The 26,406-nt window shown below is 41.7% G+C and overlaps 2 protein-coding genes across 5 annotated transcripts; both read right to left on the bottom strand.

Moving 5' to 3' along the window:
- Nucleotides 1-798: 798 nt before the first annotated feature.
- dnm3a (dynamin 3a) lies at nt 799-21,424 on the bottom strand. Of its 3 annotated transcripts, XM_085397764.1 has the most exons (21): nt 20,795-21,422; nt 17,212-17,285; nt 16,658-16,807; nt 16,351-16,554; nt 15,613-15,711; nt 14,648-14,808; nt 14,429-14,571; nt 14,213-14,348; nt 13,728-13,795; nt 13,500-13,638; nt 13,313-13,399; nt 13,136-13,206; nt 12,980-13,040; nt 12,354-12,380; nt 11,546-11,659; nt 6,649-6,758; nt 3,906-4,017; nt 3,103-3,264; nt 2,603-2,826; nt 2,358-2,507; nt 799-1,161 (listed from the first exon to the last, which is right to left on the bottom strand). In XM_085397764.1, exons 1-21 carry the CDS (start codon nt 20,953-20,955, stop codon nt 1,128-1,130), a joined length of 2,487 nt encoding a protein of 828 aa, XP_085253890.1. In that variant the 5' UTR covers nt 20,956-21,422; the 3' UTR covers nt 799-1,127. The 3 variants fall into 3 exon arrangements, with proteins under 3 accessions (XP_085253890.1, XP_085253891.1, XP_085253892.1); XM_085397765.1 differs by lacking the exon at nt 12,354-12,380 and having other exon boundaries at nt 20,795-21,423; XM_085397766.1 differs by lacking the exons at nt 799-1,161; nt 2,358-2,507 and having other exon boundaries at nt 2,687-2,826; nt 3,880-4,017; nt 20,795-21,424.
- A 376-nt stretch (nt 21,425-21,800) lies between these two features.
- On the bottom strand, nt 21,801-26,377 carry mettl13 (methyltransferase 13, eEF1A lysine and N-terminal methyltransferase). Of its 2 annotated transcripts, none has more exons than XM_085398947.1 (9): nt 26,122-26,377; nt 24,569-24,841; nt 24,019-24,487; nt 23,732-23,931; nt 23,444-23,633; nt 23,032-23,202; nt 22,719-22,931; nt 22,488-22,619; nt 21,801-22,272 (listed from the first exon to the last, which is right to left on the bottom strand). In XM_085398947.1, exons 1-9 carry the CDS (start codon nt 26,272-26,274, stop codon nt 21,980-21,982), a joined length of 2,094 nt encoding a protein of 697 aa, XP_085255073.1. In that variant the 5' UTR covers nt 26,275-26,377; the 3' UTR covers nt 21,801-21,979. The 2 variants fall into 2 exon arrangements, with proteins under 2 accessions (XP_085255073.1, XP_085255074.1); XM_085398948.1 differs by having other exon boundaries at nt 23,038-23,202.
- Nucleotides 26,378-26,406: the final 29 nt, after the last annotated feature.

Genomic DNA, 26,406 nt, shown 5'->3' with positions numbered 1-26,406 from the left:
TCTCCTCTTGCTTTTTGCTTTAATTGCAACATGTAAAAAACAAAAATTTGCTGTAGAAACTACACCAGAACTACTGCTATATGTTGTTTAGGAGCCTCTGTGTTAGCAGCTAATGACCAAATAAGTGAGCTATGACGGCATCAGCGGGCACTAGTGCAGCCGACCTGGCAACAATGCGCGGTGGTCGCTAGGTGTCATACCTTCACTTCTTTCTTTGTCCTGGTGCGACGTTTGACGGCGGGCTTTGCAGCTGGTTTTGACTGCAGTGTTGGCCCCATGGTCTGAACAGCGCAGCAGGTAAGATGTTCAGCCGAGCTGCTTGTAGCTGTGCGGCCTCCTTCGAAGAACTACAGTAGAGAGTGTGCCGTGGTAACAACGCGTCACAGGTTAAAATGTTTATGTTTAGTTTTTTTTCCTTCGTCTTCCAGTCGGAGTTTATTTACACACCAGTGAGAACGCATACACTTTACAAACACGCACACACACACACCTACATATAAACGGGTATTATGAACATTATCTTCAAATTGGATTTGAAGACCATAGCTTTAGCTTTACAACTAAAATTATTTAACGACTTTACTGGAGACCACTGCAACCCCATAAGGTAATTTCTAAGGTTTTGAGTTAGCTGGTTTTAACACCTTGTAGGCCACTGAACCCCCCCAAAAGAAATAAATAAATAAAATAAATCAGCATAGGGTTCTGCTTACACTAATGCTGATCAAGTCAGCGATAGCTAGCTTCCAAATAATGACATTTGCACATGCATTCAAAAATAAAATACCTGTTTATTCACGGAAAATAGAAACAGTGCATGTATATTCTTTTCAGTATAATAATTCAGATTGATATTTTTATCTACAAAAGGTTCAGGCACTTGAGAGAAGCCAGCAGACAGTTGTGCACATTCCATCGTTTGTGGCCGTTGATATTATGTACAAAACAGGCTCAGGATGGAGTGAGTTTTGCAGACAGCAGCTCCCAGAGGAGACAGAGAAAAGCCCATCATCGTGCTTCAGCTGTATTATACATCATGCAGGTCAGGAGTGTCTCCGGGTAGCAGCCAGCTGCAGCTGAAAGGACCATGGGGGCAGATGGGTAATGGAGTTCAGAGCAGAGGGGGCTTATTTCACACTTGGGATTGCTGGGGGAAGCCTCCTGGAGACAATATTAGATCAAAGACATTACTATATGGTTTATATTAGCAAAGTTTCTATAAAAGTTTCTCTACATTAGATCTTATAACATCTTTCAAAATTTGAAAGACTTATGCATGATTTTGAGGACATGGTATCTCTGATGGGACGGTGCTGTCTCTCACTGTAGCTTTCTTAATCATCTGCATTTAAATTTCTAGTTAATCTGCAGAGAGGTACAGTCTGGGGCTAAGCAGTCAGGACTTTATAAGCTTTATACATTCAGCCTTCCTAAATAAATAAAGGAATAAGATAATTCTGAACCCTGGATAAAGATGTTCATGAATTAGGAGATGCCTTATTATTAGCAAGGAGTTGATCCAAGTGTAGCAGTGCCAGCTGGGGCTTTCAGTTGTTCCTAATTCCAAGTTATAATTTACATATTTCTATATTTCTTTACTGTGTTTTTATTTGCCCGTAGCTCCACACATGATAAGCTAAATAGACTTTATAATGATGAGAAAATGCACATAAAGGCAAGACTCATAAAGCTGCATAGAGCATACAAGTAGAGTACAAGTACAAGACTGATTACAGTAAGATCGTGTCCCAATGACTCTATATCTATAGGGGAGCCAGACAAGCATTAGGCTGGATGGAAAGACTCAGGCAAGGAAAGAGAGTGTATGAGGGAAAGAACCTAAAGAACCATTGGAGAGGACAGAGGAAATGAGGCAGAGAGAAAAAGGAGAGACGGGCCAAAAGCAGGGGAGGAACCAGTGAAAGAGGAGAAGTAAAGAAAAAGTTGAAGAAAAAGAGGTACGGGCAAAAGGAAAAATAATGGTTATTGCATGAGGAAAACTGAGGAAGGCAATAAAACAAATGCATGCTAGAAGAAAAAGGGGGAATGAAGGACAGAGAGAAAGATGAAAAGTTGACAGGGCGCTCAGCCTGTTGTATCTGGCTCCAGTAGAAAGCATGCGGAGGTCTTGTCTACTGAGGCTGATGGGAAGGAGAATATGAGAAACACATTTTCCAGCAGACCCCCACCCAGCTCAAATAACAACTTTTTCTAACCCTGTGCCTTTGTACGGGAACATTTGATTTTGCATGTGTGCGCATGTGTATGCATAAATGCCAGGCTTGGCGAAGCCTAGAGGTCATCATTTATACAACAGGTCAGGTTTCATGGGCTAATCTCTCTGGTTTCACAGTCACCTTGGCACCAAGGCTGGGGTACGATTTTGTTGACTAGTGTGCTGCCGAGAGCCATTAGGGGAGCTTTTGGGTCCAGCGCTGGGCACCCGAGGAACAGGTGGAGCATGGCTACGGATCCCAGGCTTACCACTGGCTGCAGTTTTAGGGAGGCTTGGCAAGAGAAGCAGAAGACGAGAGAAGCTTAAGTGATAGGTTGTACAGATTTGTTTCAATGAATCCATATATGTATATGTGTACATTTGCACCTGGATGGTTTTATCCAGGAAGAATCCACAGGTGGAGGCAAAGGGGTAGTGCAGGTAGAGGTGGAGATTTCTCCAATGGCAGCGAGCGCCTCCTTCAGGGCAGCATGCTTTTGGAGCACTTCAACTCGGTGCTGTTGCTGCTCTGGTGACTCATCCATCAGAGCTGAGCATTCTCCCAGAGCGTAGAGTTGGGCCAGGAGCTCAGAGCTAATGAACTCCTTAACCTACAGAGAGGGATTATAAACTACTGTGAGAAGTTAAAATGTAACTTTGTGAAGTGGTATTTTATTCTAATTCAGAAAAACGAATCTATATTCTTAATCGGTGGCAAAAAATGTTTTTTTACCCCCTGAAAGTTTCTTTTTTCTGTTGGTCAGGATATGGATCAAGTGGAATTTCAAATTTCAAAAAAACAAAAAATGTAGAAAAAAAAGTGAAAAGGATTTGCTGCACCAAAAAAAATAAAAATAACAGTTAAAAGTGTGGTCTGGAGAGCTTACACTGTTAATCATGAGGTGCATCATGGTCTTTGGCATTAAGTCCCTGACCAACTTATAGATGATGCCCATGTAGGAATCAACCAGGTTACTAATGGTCTCCACTTGACGTTCCAGCTGGGGGTCGGAGAGGTTTTCAGGAGGTCCATTCCCCTGCTCATCCACCTTAGTAAAAAACACACAAGTTGGGACATATACATACATCTTAACACTATACAGACAACCCATTTAAGCAATAATCTACAGTGTAGTGTGCCATGCTACAGGGACTGCTGATATACCACAGCTAGTAATTTAATACAAATACAGATGTGTAAAGAGACAAAGCTTTCTTTTATATTTAGTGGCCACATCTATTCCATGTTAGTAACAAGAAGAAACACATTTGATAGGATAAGAACAAGGAGAGTTGAACACAAGGAACAAAAAAGAAGGAGTCAAGGAGGAATGGGCAGAAGAAAAAAAAAAGGGGGAGTGTGTGAGGGACGAGGAACTGCTGATTAGAAACAGACCAGAACACACACACACACACACATATTGTAGTGACATCATGGACCAAGAATGCTGTACTAAAGAGCCAACGACAGAGCGGGATGGAAGGGGTGGGGGACTTGCTTTTTCTCTTTGGCAGGGGGAGAGAAAGGGGAACATGGAGAGAGAGGGGTAAGGGGTTACAGACAGGGTTTAAGGTTAGCAAAGCCAATGAGTGCATATAACTCAAAGGTAAGGTGCAGACAGGTGCAGTTCCCCAAAGCTAAGGTCAGGACTGGGTTTAATTACGTTGAATTAGGGGTCAAAGTACTAACAGCAACTTTCTCAGGGTAGACTCCGGCCCGTAGCAGAGAAGCCTTCCAGCTGTCCAGCTCCTCCTGAGAGTTACAGGCCAACTCCAGGCATTTGTAGTCCTTATACACATTCCTGCAATTCATTACAATCCTGTCAGAAATGTCCAAAAAATATACAGCAATAACACTTTTAACTCAAGGGAGCTTTCTGCAATACGGAGTAATATACACAAAACCTTATATACGTTGTACGGGAGACTGGCCCAGTGCTTACCTTACGGTTAAGAAAATATACAGTTCGTACCAAACACATTTTCCGATGTGTTTCATGGGAACTCTGATGAACGTATACAAGACCTATTATCCATAACAGGAACTTTAACCTTTTCTTGTGAACTCTGTGTAGGTGATTAAGCCAAACATTTAGTTATAGTTGCGAACTTATCAGCTAGGGTGTAGAGTGTTTAAAAGAGAACATCAAGGCCACTTGGACGATTTCACTGTTTGTGTTCGAAATTCTTTATATACAAATATTATTTACTAAGCCTCTGACCCAATCTGTACACAAGTGAAATGTTACTGGCACAAGGATGCCTTCATGCGCTAACCCACAGACTGTATATATATCTTTATATACAGTCTTTGTGTGAAACAAACATAAGTAGCATTTTGTTTGTACAGAAAAAATAATTTCTTGTGTTTCCATAACAAACGTTTAACAGTTTTATTGTTTGTCAGTCTGGGTACCGTATTATTCAGTCTGCTTTGTAAAGCAATGTGCAGTGTGTCCTGCAAATATTTCTCGTTCATGCTGATAAATTTGTTTGTAAAATCAGCCAATGGAATCTTTTAAAATTTACTTTGTTTAAATGGAGCACTGGCTGACCTGTGTCCCATTACTGCATCCTGTATAGTAATAATAAAAATATAAGTATACATCAAGTGATACACGGGTAACAGAAGCTATCAGGCTCTATGTAAACTGATGTGTGTCAGGTCTATGTTACACTTTCAAGTAGGCAACCCTCCCCGTGTAACATGTTGGACACTTGCAGATCTAAAGGGCATAAAGACAGACGCAGACACTTTCAACTAGATTAAAACACACACAGAAACATACACGGCACCGATATACACACATATAACACATACATCATTTATTGCTTCCCAAACGCAATGCTTCACACGACCTTATTCACGGCAGCTTATCTCCTTATCATCATCATCACGTATTTTTTCACCGTGATTCATACCCAAACTCAGCTTGCTCTCTGTTTGTCCTCTCACGTCCCTCTTCACATCATCTGACATCTCAACGCTTAGTAACAAAGTCAGAAACAAGTAAAGAATCTGGAGCAGGCCGTGGCCCATCTGTTAAACATTTTTCTTTAATCACTCGATTGTTTTTTTCCCCCTTTTGTTGTTCCCTTCTCACATTCAGAACACGTAGCAATTAACCTCAAAAATGTGAAGACTGTGTGTGAGAACAACAGACAGCAGAAACTGAGAAACTACACTGTGGTGACAGAGAGGTATACAGAGCGATGAAGAAATAGGCTTTTAGTTTGTGTGCTTATAACTGGGCTAGTATGGGTGAGGCTAATAAATCAGGGTGTGGTGGCTAACAGACGGGGAGCCGGGCCAACCATGACAATACTGGAGTGCTATTACACTAAGATCAGGACACTGAACATTCGTTTACACCAGTGAGCGCATAAGAAAATTGTTCTCTATGTTGATTTATCACTTACACCAACATTTGTTTTAAACGGCCTTTTTTTATGCTCTCTCCTCAGCTCACTGGGAGCTTTTTCACTAATCTGAAGGAATTTCTGCAGCGCTATGACTGCTTTAGATTTGAAGAGTTTCCTGAGGTTTTGATTACTGTCAGACAGGGACAAAGCCACACACACAAATACAGAAAGAGAAACAGAGTGAGGGCGCAGGAAAGGGGGGTAGAGGGGTTGGATTGGGGGGGGCGCCACAGGACAGACTTTGACACATTCCTGGCCATTGGCTCTGATACTCTCTCTCTCTCTCTCTGCTGCTTTCTTTCTCCCCCCCCAACCCTTCCAGTTCTTCCCTCTCCCTCCTTTTTGTGGTGAGTCGAGCAATTCTTTCCAAACAAGAGCAGCCTCATCTCTGATCCAAGCGCTCTGGCTTTGATTAGCTGCTTAATGAGCCTGCCGTCGGTATGCTGTGGTCTATACGCATGCTCTTTGCAAAGGCACATACACACATGTGGAAACACACACACGCACTTATGAATTCAGTTTGTGTGTCCGAATGTAGCATAGCAAAGCATTATAAACAAAGCCCACATGCTCTGGTACAATCAGCCAGGCTTTGGGTCAGCTCCAGCTCCTAAACACTCTCTCTCTCTTGCCTCTTATGTTTTCCCTTTGTCTCTCTGTCCTTCTCAATCTATTTCACACCCATAAACTTAGCAAACCCAAAACCCAGCTCTGTCCTCAAAAGCCTGGCATATACTTAGAGAGCAAAAAAAAAAACCGGCATCCGCTCCAGTACCCGCTGGATATCCCTTTTGGTTCCGGTGGCAAAGTTGAATGGAAGAGGTCGGCGGAAGGGCAAAACGCCACTCTGACATCTCCTCCCTTTCCTCCTCCAACATGTCCACCCTCGTAAAATATCACAAAAGTTTCATCGAGCAGGTGACAAGAACAGAACTCCCTTTTCTGACTCACGCATTCACTCACCAAACAGGCACATATGAAAAAGCACACGCCTCCAACCACACACAAACCTTAACTCTGTGTTGAAGATAGCAAAAACATATTTGCTGGACATGAAGCCCTTTTCCACGTCTCTGAGCTTTAAGTTGTCCAGTGGAAGCATGTACTTCTTTTCCTTCTCCTGAAAAAAGACAGAATATGAAAAGATAAAATTTTGACATTGGTATGCAGAGTAATATACGACACCATAGAGGCAATAACAGCGTTGATAGCAAAAACCACCAGAGACTAAGGCCAGTTTGCATGTGTCTGGTAGTAAATATTTCTTAGCATGCACCTAGAGAAGAAAGTGGAGCCAAGAGACATGAACTGTAATGGGAAAAGTGTCAGAAGGCAAGGCGAAATGGAGATGTGGAACATTGTGCTAGGAGTGCATCCGAGTTCATATAAGATGATGTGTCTGACTGTCAGACTGACTCACATTAACAACTCACAAACTAGTTCAGGAGAATCAGTGGGGGAGGGGGAGAGTTGCCATAAGTCTATAGTCTGTCATCACCATGGGGACTTATGAATGACGGAGAACAGTTGGAGGAGTGGAGCGGCTAGTGTGAGGAGAACCAGACAGTATGGAGGCAGGATGCAGAAAAGTGAAGCAGGGAGGGAGGGAACGAGAGAAGTAGTATGAAAAAAAGAGGTAGAGAGGCCGGGCCACATGTGAAAGTCATTACTCAGACTCAAGCTCTAACACAACATTTCTCCTAAAGTCAAGCCCTTCCCCCTCATCTCTCTATTCTCCAGCCTGCTCTTTCTGTCTAGCCTTTGAGAAAGGGCCTTCCATAAAGCCTGGTTATAGGTACAGCCATGGATGGATGGAGAGTTCAAAGAAAAAAGTGACCACCAGAGTCAGAATACCTAACGCCAGAAGAGCATTTTTTAACAATGTGTAGATTCGAATATGTGCTCATGCGTTTGATCATGTGCACGAATGAAATGAGAGGCGACTATTCTGGAAGTACATTTTGGTCATCAGTCTTTCTCCCAGTGCTTCCCTGAACCCTACGACTCTCTTCCTTTGCTCCTCTTTCCTTTTTTTTTTTCTTTTTTTTTTAACAAAGGGGCCCACTTCCTGTAACAGAGGTTGAAAAAAAATGACAGAACGCGATTGGCGCTCATACAGCAACATCTGGGATCGCTTTAGACGGAGAGGGAGGAGACCGGAGTGAGTATAGGGTGCTCCGATGGGGTAGAAATAGAAAGTAGAGATGAGAAAGAGAGGAAGCGGAGGGATAGACATGGACAGAGGGAGGTGAATTTCGCAAAAGTAGACAAGGAAATGTTGAGGAACATAGAAAGCAGGAGCGATTGTGAAGAAGAAATGGGGAGAAACTCCAGACCACTCCAAAGTTGATTCCCCCATGGGTCCCATCAACCCATATATGGCTGCTAAGTTCCTCCCTAACTCTCTCTCCTTCTCTCACTCCCCTTATTTCCTTATGCCTTCCCTGAGTGAACAGGCAGATCCCTGGCTGAATGGGTGAATGTGCCACGTCAAGACTGGATACTACATCGGGACACAGCCCTGCGGACGACCGAATCAAGGTACACTAACATGTCTGAAGGAGAGATGCCCATAGGAGTGGATGTCTGATGTGTGTGTCTTGCCCTACGACCCAGCATTGGAACCGGATAAGAAATATGAGAAAAACAGAGGAAACCTTTTGTCAACTCTCCAACGCCTCATGCAGGACTGCAAGAAAACAGCCAGAGATGGAAAAGGCAAGGCCGAACACAAACGAGAAAGGGTCCTGCTCCGTCATCCCAGTGTTCAGACTACCTGTTCAGGATCTTACTGGTGTACAGTAGTCTGCACATTGGTTAGACTGTGCAAGGAAGTGCATCAGCAGCTTATACTAATGCCATCTACAAATACACAAGAGAAGATGAAAACTGCACATAGTCTATGCTGGCAAATATAAGGTCTATTATTTTGTGATGTTTCTCGCTTGCAGATGTGCAAGTGCCTTTAAATATGCATATACTATCACACGATTTCATATCTTTAATCACTGTGACCAGCTTTATACTAAGTTGCACAATCTCTCATCCATTTTGTGGTATTTGTCAGCTTGAATTAACTGTCTTTGTTGACTAGTGAGAATAACACATGTGAAGTATAACTTGACTGTTTTTCCTGTCTTTTAGGGCTGCAAACTAAGAAGGCTACAAATCAGCTAATGAGCTGAGCTTATTTTGCGCACAGCAACTTCAGAAAAGCTCTAACCTAACTTTTTCCACAGATTGCCTCACACATTTTGCATGTGCATCTGCTTTGCAATATGATTGCTCTTGTGGTTAAAGGACATTGTGGCATTGCTTTGTATACACATTTGTGTATTTATGTGTGTGTGTCGTAATCGCAGTGGTGTCAGGGTGGTCGTGAAGGATCATACATCAGAGCTGCTGTGTCTGAAGCTATGTCCCCCCTTCCTAGAGGCTAATGGACCTGAGATAGGCCTCACATGCAAACACATAGAGGAGTGCATGTAGATTAAATGTATAGTCATGAGCCGTCTGTTTTTCTTCAGCTCCCTGGTGGAGTTCTGGCAGTTGAGGGGTGAAGGAATGTTCGTCTGTTCAATGTGCTGTGAAGATTAAACTCTGAACGGTTAAGCTGCACTTTCAGCATGAGGTCAGTGCAGGGTACATATATAATAGAATGAAGATGTAATTCAAACAGGTTAAAACTGTGTGCATGGAAGCAATCAACACAGAGATGATGAAGGGAGGGTGGCAGGGGAGTTTTGGGGGGTGAAGAGGGGGGAAGAGGGGTTTTTGGGAGTAAGACTGTGGAGTAGTTGAGAGGAGAGAGGGGGAGTCAAAAGGGGAGGTCTGCAGTGTAGAAACAGCCATGTGGGATTTCTCTGGGCAGATCTTGGAAGCTGGTGTTTGGACAAAGCTTCAGATTTTCCAGCCAGGAATGTGCACAGTCCCAGGGAGACTGCCAACCACAGAAAGGGGGAGAAAGAGAGAAAGAGGGTGAGACAGACAGAGAGAGGGAGAGAGAGAGAAAGGAGGAGTAAAAGGCAACAGAGGCAAGAGAAAGAAAGAAAAAAATAAGTGTGTGTGCGTGTTGGGGGGGGCAGCAGTCAAAGAAAAAAGTAATGTGTGGAGGTAGTGTGGGCGGGGGGTTATGAGAGCGGGAACTGTGAGCTGTGAGGGAGAAGAAGCAGGAGTTTGGCTTATGCGTCTGTGTGTATGTCTATGTGCACATAAAAAAAATCAGTAGATCTCATCTCCTGTGATACCATGGGTGACTTAAAATGCACATAAACGAGTGATAAACATGGTGATGAGGTGCAGAGATTAAACAACCATAGCAAAAATGTATAAAGATTTTTTTTTTAAATTTTAATTCTTATAGTAGCTTTAATCCATGTAGTGAAGCATACATGTCTCATTTTGATCATCAGCAGAGAACCAGCTTGCTGCTCTGATGTGGTCGACAGATGATTACTTGCCTGCAGTTGTATTACTTCTTGCCTGTGTGCAAAAAAGTCTTTGTATGACTGAGTTGATTTGCAAATGCTTAGTAAGGGAATGACAGCAAGAGGAAACCTAAAACACTGTGTGTATAATATGGATGCCTGGGGCTATGTTTGGAACACAGCGTTCAAGCAATCCAGTGTTTATCTGAAAAGTGACCATGTGTCTGTCTGAGTGAGTGTATATTTTTCTCCACTATTTGCATGTCACTTTGTTTACATCAGAGTCTGCATGTGTACTGTATACTGTATATACAACCCTGTCCACTGAGTGCGTTTGTGTGTGCATGTGTGTATGTGTGTGAGTCTCAGTTTGGCTTGGGGCAGCTCCAGCTGTGTCAGAGTGAGCCGCTCCAAATGCCTAAACTCCCAGAAGAGGAAGAAAAGGGGGGAGCAAGGGGGAAGACTGAAGGGAGAGCAGCACGAATGGGAAGGGGGGTGTCAGAGGAATGAATGGAGGAAATGGTGGGGTTCAATTACAGGTCCAGGTGGTAGGAGAGAACAGCAAGAGTTAGCTGGACAGAGAGAAGGGGGTTAAAGATGTGCTTTTAGTTGTGACTAGAATGATGTCACTGTTTGTTTAGCTTAAACCTTCAAACTATTTTAGTGTGGTTACCAAGAACAATAACTTATTTGTGGGGTTCAATTACAGGTCCAGGTGGTAGGAGAGAACAGCAAGAGTTAGCTGGACAGAGAGAAGGGGGTTAAAGATGTGCTTTTAGTTGTGACTAGAATGATGTCACTGTTTGTTTAGCTTAAACCTTCAAACTATTTTAGTGTGGTTACCAAGAACAATAACTTATTTGTAAAACAATCAACATACTGTTGCTAAAAAACACTCAATTCTCAGTCTGTCAAACAATGTCAAAGTTTCTTTATCGCGTTCACAGTCACAAATGTTAACTATCCAGCCGTAGAGTTTTCATCCAGATGTGAATGTTTACAGGTGCTTGTTTCTATCCGTAGAGAAATGCTCCAATGTGTTTCCCCTTCTCTGATCTCTTTCCCTCTACTCTGCCCTTCCCTCTTCCCATGACATCAGCTGTGACAGGATGAGACTGTTGTGGTGTGTCTGCCTGTCTACACTTGCTGTGCAGACCTTCTGCTCCTGTACAGCAGGCACAGACAGGCAGACAGATGGCAGCCCCACTGACATCAGAGCAGAGGGCCACTAAGATCTCTGCCACCTACTTCTTCTTTTTTTTAAGAATGTGATCTGAACAGATGAACAATTTTACTTTGCCTCTCTAAAATGAACAATTAACACACTATTTCAAGCTTAGTTTATTTATTTAAATAAACTGATGATGGCTTAAGTGCATTTCTGTGTTTTGGACTATATAAATAAAATATTTGAAGTGTAATTCATCTTGATAATAGATATTCAATTCAGTTTGTCATTAAATAAATGTGAAGGCCTTACCTTGTCATCCTTGAACCATGAGAGGTTCTCTGCAGAAAGTATGAACCAGTATTCCTTGGCTCCACCTTTCATGATGCCAATGTTATTGATGGTCAGCCAACCCTTGCGTATGACCTGCATCAGTCAAGGGTAAGAAGCTCAGAAGGCAACACAGCAGACAATTGTTCACAGCAAGGCACAATTCACATGAAAGCATGAAAAGCAGGTCATACAATGAGAGCAGATTGTGCTGACGAAAACAAGAGTAAAAGTCAAACAGCTGACACTGGAGGAAAAAAATAACATTTGTGCGGGTTAGACATTTGTGAGATACACAGTGATGCAATCAACAAAATATTTAACTGAAAAACAGCTTGCACAGGTGTTTAAGAGAACCTAAAAGGGTAAAGACGGTCGAGCAAGCACAGAAATCAGAGCCTGGCTGTTCAAATTTGGGAGAAAACAGGAAGAGCGGTCAAAGGTGACAGACAAAGGCACTGTAAAGGAAAGATGTGTCAAGTTATAGGAAATGAGACATATTATACCAAGATAACATATACTTCCTGCAAATGTATATTTTTACAGTGGGGGAACTGTGAAAGAGAAATTATAAGATTAGCACAGACTGAACAAGAAAAAGAAAAAACACTTTCTGAGAAAGTTGCAGATGATGAAAGATGTGATTATTAAAGCTACAAGGAGCCATTTTGCTGTGTTTGCTGCAATCAGTAGCATGCCAACCCACAACCCTTAAGCTTCACCGCTGTGCACACATATTGCCAGCAGAGGCAGCAGTGAGTGAGAAGATTTAAAGAAACGGGTCTCCTACTATTAGACTTGAATGAGGCGCCACACCCTAGAGAAAAAACAGGAGATGAAGCAGCAACAGAAAGATGGAGTTAATTTTTTCATTATATGACAATTTTTGGGGATGGCGCCAACAATGACTACATTTAACAGTTAACTATTAGCAAAGCATCACTCGGGACTTTGAAAATAAATTTTTTTTTATTTACCTTTGAAGCTGTGGTTGAAATTTACTGCTGTTTAGCAAATATTAACAACACCACATATCAATGTTCCAGTTATAGTAGAAATGTGTATTTAATTATCACTGCTAAATCAAAATGTGTCACATAAATATGTCTACATATAAATCTAATAGAAAAAGACTAAAATGTCTTATTTTTGCTGTGGCACACAGATATGCTATGTGCCACAGCACATAAATTAAATGCGTTTAAAGTTTGAATTTTGTTTGTATTTTTGCAGATTCCTTGTACTGATAATAATTAATAATAATTAAGTTGTCAGGAGATTTAACTCAGACAAAAGTAAAGCTAAGGATCAATGGACTGGTTCAACTGACAAACTGTCTCAGAATGCCTTCATTTGCATTTTAGGGCTGCATGATCCCTGGTTCATTTTATTAAGCCAAGCCATTTAGACTCTCACCTGTTTTCCTCCAATCCGTGCAGCAATCTTGGTATTGGTGTGATTGTGCATCTGGGGGGAACTAAGATAAATGAAAAGCAAGTCTGATTTAATATAGTGTATAATTAACGATGCTTATTATTAGCTAGAAATCTTAAAGGTGATGTGGAGACTCACTTATTGAAGCCAACAAAGTCTTCATGTTTGGTATTTATGTAGGCTACCTGTATGTCAATAAGCAACATGACCTGGACAGTGCAAACATATGTTAACTCATGAAATAAAACAATACACAACATAAGAATGCAACTGAGTAATCCAAAACAATTCATCCCTTACACAAATATGGATTACCTGGTCTCTGCATTTAGTCTCTAGTTCTCGAATTTCAGTGGTAACAATTCTTTCTGTCTCATCTCGCAGCTTGGGAAAGGAACTGAGCTACAGAGTAAAAACAGACCACAAATGAGATATGACACAGTTACTACACCACGAAGTGTAGAAAGCAACACACAAATACATGAAACAAGAGTATTTATACCTTGTCGATACACTGGTAAAGAGTGGTGGTTAGTTCCTGACTGACCATGTCAATAAATTTAACACATGGCCCTTTTAACCTCGATATCTGTTTCTTTACTATGGCTTCAAAGGCCGTGTCAGGGGTGAACAAACCCGTCCTGTAGGGAAAAAAATATAAGATGTTACAGTAGAAAAACAAAAAAAGACCAAAACAATAAAATCACTTGACACTGCTACTGTACTGAACCTGACACCATGGGTGTTTCTGATGGCATAGTTGATTTCCGTCCGCAGCTTCCCTTCATCAGACCCGATCTTAAGACATGCAAAGATGCACAGTACTTCATAAAAAACAGCACTTGGCTAAGGAGCAACTTGGTTTATCATTACACTTATTAAAGGAAATGCAGGTGCCCGAAGAACATAAACCAATCACCAAAACCATAAACATCATAATCCAAACAAATAAACAAGGCACCCACACACACACATGAAATGATGCCAATCATATATATATAAAATCTCTGTATTATTCTAGAAGCTATTTGTATATATTGAACCTATTTCTTATATTTGTAACTTTGTAATACATTGTATTATTTAATTTTGTCCAGTCTGTAACTGTTCTTATTGTGTTGGATCAACTGTAACCACATAATTTCCTTAGGAATTAATAAAGTATTTTGTTTCTGATTCTCATTCTGACACACACACACACACACACACACACACCTTGATTAGTTCATAGGGGAAACGTTCATGGAAGATTCGATTGATCTTAGCTCCTCCGGACAGGTTGACGGTGTCTACTTTGTCACCTGAGCCCTCAATCAGCTTCTCAAAGTCAACAGCAAAGCGCTGAACTAATCTAAAAGACAAACATGCAGGCTATGAAAAACACAGAAATATATATACATAGAATATGTATACACAGAATGACTGACTCACTGTAGCAATGTCTTGGTCCTTCGTGCGGGGTCATTTGGATTAAACTGCATGTAATCTTCAGCTTCTTTCTTCAATGCCAGAAGCTGGCTCTGCAGATGACTACGGAAGGCTGGTAGTGTGTCCCGAATGTGGTTTGTGAATTGCTGAAAACAAATATTGTTAGTAATAACACAAGCACATAATGTAATATTTCTCAGTTTAAAAGTTCACATATTGAACCTGGTTGAGTATTCTTTGTAAATAAGGTGTTCCCATTTTTTCAGACATGTGTTTGTAGGCTGGGTGGGACAGGAAGAACTCCTTCTCTGCCCTCAGAGCTTCCTTAATGTCCTTTTTCCCATCAATGTCCTTCTGACTACGGTTCACCACCCCTATGTAACCTGGGGAGAAGGAGTTGAAAGGGAAATTATAAAAAGGTATGTAAGGATAAGGATGACAATGTGCACTAACAGGAAGGAGAAATTACAGGCCTCTGATGTAAGATGGATTCAACTCGCATTTTCTGGAGGGTGCCTGGGAACTCTTCCCAGACCACCATTTGTTCCATTATAACTGTAGCATACAAGCAGGAAATGTGTGTGTTTCTGCAACAGCAGGGCGGATTGTGAGGGGCAGGCCAAATTGCCTATTTGGTACAGTAATAGATGTAATAGCACTAGGCTTCACATCTAATACTTCAGCTCAATGCTGCTACCGGCGGAATTATTTCAGAGGGCTTCCATGGCTAATGCATTAGTGCTGTAGGAAAAGCATGAAGCAGCCAGCACCTGGTGGTGCTTTAGCCAGTCTGTACACTGCCTGCATTGCCCAATTCCAGGCCTCTGTCTCTTCCGCTCTCTCACAGACACAAATTACAAACTTTTCTAAGCTAACAGCTGGGCTGGTGCCTATCAGTTCCCACTTGTCAGACTCTACACTTCTGGCTGATACACAAACCAACACCATCAATAATCCATTTCTTACTCTTTATCTCTTGCTGCATACATAGAATACATGCACATACACGCACACACTGAATGGGAGTACAGTGATGTCACGTAAAGAGCTAAAGTTATCTTTGTGCTTGGCTGTGAGTGAGCTTGTGGCTGGTAATAAATACACAATGATTATGTCAATCCTCTCCAGAGAGTCTCTATTGCGATTTGATAGCACACTGAGCAAGAACACACACACAAGCAACACACCTCTGCGTAAAGGAAGCAACTTGTTCTCTAGTATTTGTCTGGCATTTGTTCCTTCATCCATCAGGTCCAGCTTGGTGATTACACCTATTGTGCGCAGCCCTAAAGAGAAGAGAAAAAACATGCATATTTCCATACAAATGTGAATAAGGAATATAACATCCATCCATCCATCCATCCATCTTTTATTAACAGAGCATGAAATTTTTTTTCAAATGGTTAAACTGAGAAAATGTATGATTTTAAGAAAAATGAAAGTTATTTTAAATTTGATGGCAGCAACACATCAACTCAAAAGAGTTGGGACAGCAGCTTGTTAACCATTGTGTAATATCCCCTATTCATTTAACAACAGTCTATAAACATCTAGGGACTGAAGAGAGCAGCTGCTGGACTTTTGGCAGAAAATGTTGTCCCATTCTTGTCTGAAAAAGGATTCTAGGTCAACAGTCCCTGGTCTTCTTTGTTGTATTCTTCAATGTGCCAAATGTTTTCAGCGGGTGAAAACTCTGGGCTACAAAGCCATGCTGTTTTGATACATGCAGTATGCAGTTTAGTATTGTGTTACTTAAGTATGCAAGGTCTTTGTAAGGCCTTATGTAAAGAAACAATTCCAAAATTCTACCCATCTTTACTTTTAATAAGCTCTTACGCAACATCCCAACTTCTTTGGAACTGGTTTTATATTTTAATAATGTCACTATTTAAAAACAGCAGGACATTCACAGTCACGGGGCTTACCTTGAGGGTCAACATCTTTGGCCAGTTTAAGTGCATCAGAGTTGGCCAGGTCAGTGTTGGCAGGTGTGACAGCCAGGATGAGACAGTTTTCCTTACAGATGTACTGCATGATCATGTCTCGTACCTGGTACTCTATGTCTGTTGGCTGATCGCCTACAGGCACTTTGGTGATGCCAGGTAGGTCTACAAGAGTCAGGTTCAGCACTGTACACATACAAATAAACACACATGGACATAAGGTTTGTTTAAGAACTAGACCAAAAGTAAGTTAAGCGGGGCAAGTAAAACACAAGGACCTGCACAGTACCATGTGGTGAGTGGATCCGTAGGTGGATGGGAACAGGAGAGATGGCTTTATTAGATCCCGTAAGTCTGTGTGTTTCTGTCTCGATTTCCTTGCGGATCTCGTCAAAATCTGTAAACTTCTTTCCCTGACAATGTAGAAATTCACCATACTCTGGGGGAGACACAGAGCATTTGAATACATGCAGCACCTAAACAATAAGAGGCTCATAATATCATCTTAGCATTACAGTATCTTTGGAAAAACTCTGCCTAGTCCACCAAATCTATAGCTGTTCTTAAAATTAGTCAACTGGCTAACACAATAACATAGCACTAACTTTCAATATAACCAATTTTTCTTGCAACTGTTTTCTTCTAGCAGCTGTCTTAAAATACTTTGACTGTTTCTGAGAAAAAATAAAAATGCTATCCATCATGCCAATCCTCTTTTTTTTATAGAAAAGGGCAATAAAAAGCAGGACTCTATGAGGCACAGTCATCATAAGACGCCATACTGCCATCTGGTGCCAGTTTTAAAGAAATGCTACGGCATGACATCCCTATGAGCTCTCTTACCTGTGTTATCACTTAGCAGCTGGAGAATTAAAGGTCTCCGAGTAACAATTCCTGAACCCCGCGGAAGGAAGTCTCTGTTAGAGGAAAGATAAAAGAATATACACATAGATGTGCGTATTATTACTGGTGCTGATTCATCTTCCCCGCCACCACCAAACCAAATATAAAACATTAAGTTTACCATACCATATTAATAATTTTACATACTTTGCCCACAGATATGACCATTAAACTGAAAGTATTTAGGGAGTACCTTTATAGCATTAGACACAATAGCACCCAGTATTAGGTTTAGTTCAATTGCCATACTGCTTAAAAAAGGGGTGTCACACTCACTTCAGTTCATGGACCTCATGTGTTTTGTTGGTGCTCACCTGGGCCGGACCAGTAAAGCAACTGCATAACTTTAATTTACGTTACTGTACAAATTGTCAAGATCTAGAAATCAAATTTTCAGTACATGTGTATACCTATGTAGTAAAGTGAAGATATACAAGACACTACAATTTTAACTTCCCTGGTCTTTGTAAGCCATCTGCTGGGCCAGGTTTGAGCCTGTGTTTGACAGCCCTGTCCTAAAACATCAGCAACGTTCTTGTTACCAAGACCAAGAAAATGATTAGCATTTAATCCGCTGAACCAGATGAAGAATTGAGGAATAATCAGATATGTAACCTGGATGGTATTAACCTGGCCTCTAGTAATACTGTAAAGAGACCTATGATTTTCACCACTATATGTCCTTTAAGAGACACAATAAACTGATATATAGGACTGCCTTCTTTCATCTCTATTGTTACTTCTAGGCTGCACTATTGTAATTCTGTATTGTCACTCCCCCCAAAGCCTTGAGCTGATCTAAAATTCTGCAATAAGAGTACTAACATGGACTAGAAAGAGAATTTCTCCCATATCATCTCCTTTTCACTAACGCTCTTTTAAATCCAGTTGAATTTAAAATCATATTATCCCATATTATCCAAACCAAGCACTTCTCTGTCAGACTGCAGGATTACTTGTGGTTCCTAGAGTTTCCAAAAGTAGAATGGGAGGCTGAGCCTTTACTGCTAGGCTGTTCTTCTGTGGAACCAGCTCCCAATTTAGGTTCAGTAGATAGACTTAAAGCCTCCCTTTTTGATACAGCTAACAGTTTCCACTGAATCAGCTGACCCTGAACCATCCCTTACTTTTGTTGCTATTAACTCAGGCTGCCATGGGACTTTCCATGAGGAACACAGTATTTCTTCTCCACTTCCCTTTTGTTCACTCCCAGTGTTTTTTTTAATATAACTATCACATGTCATAAATTTTTCTACCCTCTCCCATAGTTTGTGCTTTGTCCTTTTTGTTTCGTGGTCTTGCTATGCTTGCCTTTTCTCTCTTTTTTCCCCTCTCAACCCCCAACAAGTCACAAAAGATAACTGCTCCTCCTTAAACGAGGTCTCTTCCTGTTAAAAAGGAGATCTTCCTTCCCACTGTTTCCAAGTGCTTGCTCACAAAGGATTGTCTCATCATTGGGGTTTTCTCTCCAATATTATAGGGTATAGCACCTTACAAAATAAAGCAGTCTGAGGTGACTGTTGCTGTCAATTGTTGCATTAAAACAGCATGGATTAGATTGGGTAATAAAGCTAAATAAAGGGTTAATTCTAGAGAAACCAAATGCACCGGGTATAAATAACACTCCCTTTCCTTTTAAAATCAGATTCAGGAAGTTTGTTTTATTACATCCTGTCTTAGTTTAAACAGCTGTTGCAGTCATTCACAAAAAGAACATACTCATGTCCAACAGGTATGTTACAAAATATCAGGACGTGAACAGCCTGCTGCTGGAATGCCACAGATTATTGCATAGACGGCCTACAGATCAGAACAATGCATAGGCCTCCTACGGCTAACAAAGCTTTACTGTCTCAGGAAGCTTGAAGACTATTGACTTAATCATCAGTTTTCCTTCCGGACAGGATAGAAGTACTTGGTCTCCTCATCACACACCAAATGCTCTCAGTTGCATTTAAACTTTACCCAGACAACACTGTTATTCATAAGCAAGCGAGGATATTTTTAGGACCTTGAAATCTGTTAAAGGGCAGAAAAAGATGAAACAAAACAAAGCTTGTTTAGCTCCACCTTGGTGAACGTAATGACTTACAAGATAGCAAGAATTCTGCTTTGATTGTGTTTCAGAAGTCATATTAACTGTCACCTATTCAGTGACACCTCTCTATGAGATAAGCTGCTATACTGACTACTTACATACAGACCCTGACATGCCCGGCATCCACCACTCCAGACTAGCAACATAGCATTTAAGACTAGAGTTGGATGGATGCCATGATGTAGAAAGTATGAACACAGGCAGCTGTATTAAGTTTTCCTTTCACTTTAGGGAAATCATGCATTTCACAGGCCCAACCTTGAACAGTTTTGACAACAGAAAAAACTCACCAATTGTATTTTAATACAATTAACAAGTTATTTAAATAAAAAAAATACATATTTTCTGACAACGATGCAGGCTGTTGACAATGTTGTTGATGATAATTTGAATCAAAATGTGAATTTATCGCTTCAAAGACTTGTTACCACTGATTTTCAATCCAGTTCTCAGTATTTTCCACCTGTTTCCCTTCATTGGGAATGGCTTATTGACAGCCACTTTTCCACTAAGATAATTTATGATGAAGCTGCAGTGAACAGCGGATGGATCAGCTGAAGGGGCCTATCATCTTGTTGGTGCAAAAATACTACTTATGCCTGACAATCTTCTTTGTTGTTTTTTGGAGATTCAACTAAAGAAATTGGACGAAACTGTGTGTTTTTGCAACAGGCTGTTAGCAGCAAAATACCCAAAGATACAATTTAAAGTGGATTCTTTGCTAAGTTGTCTGTTATGTGTAAACACAACACTGGTTCATTACTTAGTTGCCTTTTTGATTCTTCAGTGATTTTTAGATGTGTTAAGTTAAAAAAAGAAGACAAACAATACCTTTGAAAATAGTCAGAAATTGACAGAAAATTGGTGGGGAAAAGACAATTTTCAACAAAAGAACATTTAAAAAAAATTACAAGAAAGTCTGGCTACTTAGAAACAAAAAAATGAGCTGTGGGTCAAGATCACAGTATTTTCTGTATAATACTGTGTGTATAACAAGTATATACTGTAATATATATAAAATGATTTAAAGTACTGTATATAAAGTGTATACAGTACATTTTTTGCCATGCCAAACCCGAGTAATGTGTCCCCAGTAGTCTCACACAAACGTAGTCATTACTCCACATTAAGCTCACTGGTTTATGATCAGCCTAACTAAGTTGTGACAATTTGATTAATTAATGGTGAGTATAGCATTTGGTTCATGATGGTTCATAGATTTGGTATGACTCAAATAATCATCATCAGTTATAACATTGTAACTTCACCGTTCTTTAGTAAAGAGTGAGTCACTTAGGGGAAAGTCATGAATATGAAACTTGTTCATAATGGTTATGACTAATTTGTAAAAGATCTGTTACAAATGAAAATGCTCTCTTGGTATCAGTGGTCTCTGTTGTATAGAGATGAGTATCTTTGGTTTACCTGCCAACAAAGTTTTCCAGCACGGAGCTCTTGCCTGCGCTCTGGCCGCCCACCACAGCAATCTGGGGCAGGTGGAGGCTGCAGCTTTCCCCCACGCTGCTCAGGGCATCTCGAAGGCGGTTGACCAGCGGAATTAGATCCTCCATCCCGCGGTTGCCCATCGCAACGGGAGTAGCTACCTGTCCAGCTCCTGCCAAGCCTCTTTACCTCCGCTTCTAGTCTACACCACTTGATAAAGTAACTATCATAGTGAGTGGCTGCTGGTAACCAGAATTATTATTGCTGTTATTAAAAACTGCAAATTAGAGTTTTCTTGAAGATCGGTGTGAACTTTTAAAGATCCGCAGCTTTAAGGAGTCGTTAGTACGGTCTGGTTAGTGTGTCTGGGAACGACGATAGTGTCCACATTTGTACTCACGCCCCTCTGCTCTCCGAAAAAAGCTCTTCGAAGTCATTTTCCGTTGTTTTAAAACTCCAGCAATTCGTAACGGGAGTCGCTTTCCTTAAACTCGGGACATTTTTAATTAGTTAGTCACCGCTCACCGTGCTATGTCTGGTCTCTGTTCAGTAGAAAACGCTCTGATTTGACAGCTTACGGAGCAGTTTTGTGCGCATGCGCGGTAATAAAGAAGTTTAACTCAGCAGCCCCCACCCCTTAAACAGGAGATAGACAAACTTCACAGCCAGTTATGAAGGTACCCCGAATTAAGAGAGCGCACGCGAGGATTCACTCCTCCAGCTATTTAAAATCCCACGTATCCAGTGTGGGGAGGTCTGCGCTGCTCCCCTCTCAACACTTGCAACAAGAACCAGAGTGTGCGATTCATCTACTGTAAATAACGCTGCTGCATTCTTCACCAGAGCAGGGAGCCAGCACTGTGCAGTGCAATGGAAAACAGACAAGTAAAAGAGAAAGTGAATGCATTTAGTGGTGAAATAATGCAGTCCCATCTATGACATCTAACAGCATAGTTAGAATAGTTTCAGTACCACTCTACTACTTAAGTTTAAAGGATAAAACGTTTATTTGTGACTGCTTATGTTACACATGTACGCTTTAAATGACATTGTACTGAATGGCAAAGTCAAAGCACTTTTTCCCATATTTTAATATGTTTGTCGTACAATCTCAAACACTGTCCCGACACGTGGTTAACCTCAGCCCTCAATGGTCACAAACATGCTTCACACTATTCTCAAGTCTTTTAGCAACTCTGCAATGTCTATATGCGGCCTACGGCTGGGTTCAGTCCCGCTGGAGCACAGTGCACTCTGCAGATTCTTGGCTGCCTGGTTTAAGGATGGCAAAATGTGGGTGGCGTCCGTTGTCTCCTTTTCACCACGAGTGCACAGAAGGACTTCATTTATCTCTTCCTCGATCTTTCGAGACAGGATGGTGGGAAACACGCCGCTGACACGCTCAAGCACGCTTTTCCTCAAGGCTGGGTCTCGACATGCAAGGTTCAGTATGAACAGACCTGGCAGGGAGAGATAAAGAAAGGATATTACTTGAAAACTAAGCACATAACTTTGATAAACTGTTTGTATCAAAAAGTAACATGTCATATTTGAGACTGATAAAAGTATGGCTGTTTATTAGTCTATTTTATTTTGGTTGCAAGTGTCACATCAATTTAGCAAAAAAGATAAGATTTAAGCATAAGAGATAAAGTATTTTAAAATGATTCTGTACCTCTGGGAGTTAGCAAGTTACGGACTTTCTGCAGGATTGGGGTTTCTACAAAGGCAGCAGGAGGACAGCTCATACCCAGAGTGCTATCTTTATTGTCTACATCAAACATGATGGCATCAAACAAATGACCACCTAGAGAAAAGGAAAAAACATACTTTATTTTTAATACCGATGAACCATTATATTCACTGGATTACTTTTAATTGCACTGTAATCCACACCCTCACTGACCTTCTTTTTCCAGTGCACAAATGCGTTCCAGACCATCCCCAAGAGTGACAGTCAAACGGTCATCTGGTTGAAACCCGAACCATTGTTTAGCCACCTCCAACACAACTGGGTCTAGTTCCACAACTTCAATAGTTACATTGGGCATAAAGTCCCGCAGAAACTGTGGAAGGCCTCCTCCACCGAGCCCCACCAGGAGCACTGACACTGGGATGTCTAGGAAGGATTAGGGAATGAAGTTTAATTGAATGTGATATTTTAGAGCAACTGAAGAGTGATAAATGCATGAATTACATGATAGGTTCTTCCTACATACACACACCTTTGTTCTGTGGCATGCCCACGCCAAGCATAGCAAGACAAGCCACCATGACTTCATGGTGAGCACAGCAGAGGAAGCCACTGTCCACAGTCATGGAGGTTGAAGATGCTACTGGAGCTGCTGATGCCTTGGCCTTCCTTTTGTTCTTTTTCTTCTGACTTGTCGCTGCCCAAATACAAAACAATAAAATTAAGAGCTGTACAACTTCAACATCTTCTGTTTTTTCCTTTTGCGTTTTGGTTTGCTCAGTTTCATGCATTCTGGTATTAACTGGTAATCTCCCTATACTGTATGTCTGTGCATCATTGGTTGTGCTCAGTAGGTTAATTATTTACTTGTAAAAAGACCATTCATAAAAAATACTTTATTATTAAGTGAAACAAATCAGGAAAGTACAAGACATTACCTGTATTTGATGAGACCAGACGGCTCTCTGATTGGACAAGGGCAGCATTAGACAGGAAAACAAGTCGGCGATACAGTTCTCCGTCCTCTCCTTTGACATTCTCCACGCAATACTCCCCACTCAGCTGACTCACTCCCCTGCTAACCTCCTCTCGCCAGCCAAGGTCACCTCCCACAGACAGAAATGGCACCTGAAAACAGGGAAAAGAGCACAAAGGAAAGTGCTTCTTTAGACTGTTAATATTTTACATAGCATGTTTTTAAAAAAGGGATGCTTATGAGTGGTTACCTGGTGGTTGGCTGGCATACCCGGGGGAGCCAGGTCCATCACCACTGGTGAGAGTTCTGACTGGACAGCTTGCATCTCTGTGTACTCCTGATTCCTGTGCATTGATACAATAACCAAGCGCCGAAAGTTAGCACTGGCTGCTAGCTGCCTCCGCCCCTCACCAGAGCTGTAGAGCCAGGCTGTCTCACTCCCTTGAGGAACTGACAAAACAAACAACAAATCAAAGGACTAAATACACCCAATTCCATTAGAAGGCAGAAACTTGATGAATTGAAGCCTGGGCTCACCGATAAATATAGCAAACTGGTTTGCTCTTGGAACCTTAGCACCTGGTGGAGAATCTTGTATTGTAAGAGTGTATCTGGGAAGGCCGGTCTTTGCATGGCAGAGCGTGAGTGAGAGGTTTGAGTTGGCATCAGTGTTCGTCCGGAGCCTCTTTCTCAAGACGGAGTAAGCCTGATGCTCCCTCACAGCTGACAACAGTTCAGAAACATGCGTGTGACGGACAGGGGCTCCATCCTCTCCGAGGCACATCTCAAGAATGGGTGTGGGCATAGGCTGACGGAACTTGGTGCAAACCAGAACAAAAACAGGCAGAGCAAACGAGTCTTCCTCTGTCCTGTTTTCTTCCTGCAGGCAGTGGAGCCTCACTGCCCAGCCGAGCTGAACAAAATGCTCCACAGCCAACTTGATCACGCTCTCCTGAGCCAGTGTCACACAGACATAACGACCCCCGACACTTAGCACACGACCCACCTGGAAACACAAGAAAAATACAGTGAAGTTCATGCAGAGGTGTATATTGATGATGCACAGCCTGATCAACCTGCTTCTCACCTCTGTGAGCATGTTCCTGGCCAAAGCTCCTTCTTCTTCAGATGCCATAGCATCTAAGGTGCCCTTGTCCAGAGCAGCCTGATAGCTTGCATCCTCATATGGAGTTTTAGTAGCATCCACCTGATGGAAGGTAAGGCCTGGCCTGCGCTCAGCATTTCGCTGGTTCATGTTGTTGACCACAGTCTCACTAATGTCTATATTGGTCAGATGCTTGTAGCCAACATCATACATCTGTTCACTCAGCTCAGAGTTACCACAACCAACCACCAGCACCTGAAGGACAGAAATAAAGCCTAGCGGTCACTTATCAAGGCAAGAAATATACCAAGGCACAATCAGTGTTAGCAACACCCAAGTATATAAACATTTCAGGAGGTGGATGATTTGGTAAACTTTTCTTCTTTGCTCAGCTTTCCTATTTAGGTGTCATCAGAGCAGATGACCTGCTTCCATCTCATCCAGTCCCTCACATCCTCCTATGTCCACTTTCACTACATCCATGAACCTTCTCTGAAGTCTTTCTCTTTTCTTCCTGCCTGACAGCTTCATATTCAGCATTCTTTGTCCAATATATCCACCATCTCTTCTCTGTAAAGGTCCAAACCCGTCCTTGCTTCTCTGACTTTGTCTCCAAACTGCTTGACCTGCGTTTTTCCTCTGATACACTCAACTCTTCTGCCTCCAGCTCGGCCTCCTATCTTTTTGTTAGTGCCACTGTCTTCAGAATATACATCATAGCAGGTCTCAGTCCCATCTTGTAAACCTTCACTTTCATTCTTGCTTTCATAATTCTGTTACAAATTACCCTGAAAATTCTCCACCCCACTTCATCTCTCTTGTTCACTGTTCATTGCCCCCAACTTTTTAAACTTGCAACCTTTACGCCTCTTCCTCTTTACACCTATCTCCCTCTCACTCACAAACATGTATTCTGTCTCGTTTCACTGACTTTCATTGGGCTTCTATCCAGAGAATACTGGATCTCTCAAGGCTCCCTCCCGTCTGCATCCCTACTCTCACCACAGGTCATGTGTCTGTCTGTCATCTGCAGAAATTCCTGCCCGACATCAACGGTCAATCTATTCATCACCACAGCAAACAAGAAGGGGCTCAAAACAGATCCCCGATGTAATCCCACCCCCACCTTCAACCAATCTGTCACCCCTACCGGACACCTCATATATGTCTGCATTACCCTACCATACTTCTCCTGACTTCCTCACATAGTACCACAGTTACTTTCTTGACTCCCTATCATATGCTTTCTCTAAAGCACAGTGCTACTCCTTCAGACCTTCTCTATATTTCTCCATTAAAACACTCAAAACAAACATTGCCTCTGTAGTGTTCTTTCTCTTTATAAAGGCATACTGTTGCTTGCTGATCATCAGTTCTCTCCTCAATCTTGATGATCTGGCACATCAGCTCTCTGTAGTTACTGCAGCTCTGCATATCACTGTTGCTCTTGAAATCATGTGGCAAACTAAATTTCTTAATGCAGTATTAAAAGAAACAGTGAGTGTTTCGCCAAACCCCTTCGTCACCCAATTTACCTTATCTTGGACTTTGATGTATTTGTGCAGCACACCGCACAGTTTGTTGTAGTCTCCATACCATTCAAAAGCCTTCTCCCCTCTCTTCTTAAAAAACTTCTCCCAGTACTCAGCAGAGCTGAACTCCTCGGCGGTGCGAGGTAAAAGACTCATGGTCGTCTGTGATGGTTCAAAACGTTGCAGATTTTACCGTAACTTTACCTACAGCCACTTCTACACATGGCACTTGGCTCTGATTTCCACCCGGACAACATTGCTTCCAGTACCGCTTGCTGATTGGTGGAG

The sequence above is a fragment of the Rhamphochromis longiceps genome, linkage group LG23 (assembly GCF_057381845.1).
Source record: "Rhamphochromis longiceps isolate RC_006_pf linkage group LG23, R_longiceps_female_GT1.1, whole genome shotgun sequence".
Classification (NCBI taxonomy): domain Eukaryota; kingdom Metazoa; phylum Chordata; class Actinopteri; order Cichliformes; family Cichlidae; genus Rhamphochromis; species Rhamphochromis longiceps.
The sequence above is the reverse complement of the archived record's forward strand: the minus strand, read 5'-3'. Positions and strand labels throughout refer to the sequence as shown.

Excerpts from the sequence above, each read along its gene's own strand:
- mettl13 (XM_085398947.1), bottom strand. The coding sequence starts at position 26,274 with ATGAGTCTTTTACCTCGCACCGCCGAGGAGTTCAGCTCTGCTGAGTAC. Across the intron at positions 23,932-24,018 it reads CCAGTTTGCTATATTTATCG|TTCCTCAAGGGAGTGAGACA; the intron begins GTGAGCCCAGGC and ends TTGTTTTGTCAG. Across the intron at positions 22,620-22,718 it reads TTGTGCACTGGAAAAAGAAG|GTGGTCATTTGTTTGATGCC; the intron begins GTCAGTGAGGGT and ends CCTTTTCTCTAG.
- dnm3a (XM_085397764.1), bottom strand. The coding sequence starts at position 20,955 with ATGGGCAACCGCGGGATGGAGGATCTAATTCCGCTGGTCAACCGCCTT. Across the intron at positions 16,555-16,657 it reads ACGGATCCACTCACCACATG|TGCTGAACCTGACTCTTGTA; the intron begins GTACTGTGCAGG and ends GTATGTGTACAG. Across the intron at positions 13,041-13,135 it reads GACTTTGTTGGCTTCAATAA|TTCCCCCCAGATGCACAATC; the intron begins GTGAGTCTCCAC and ends CATTTATCTTAG.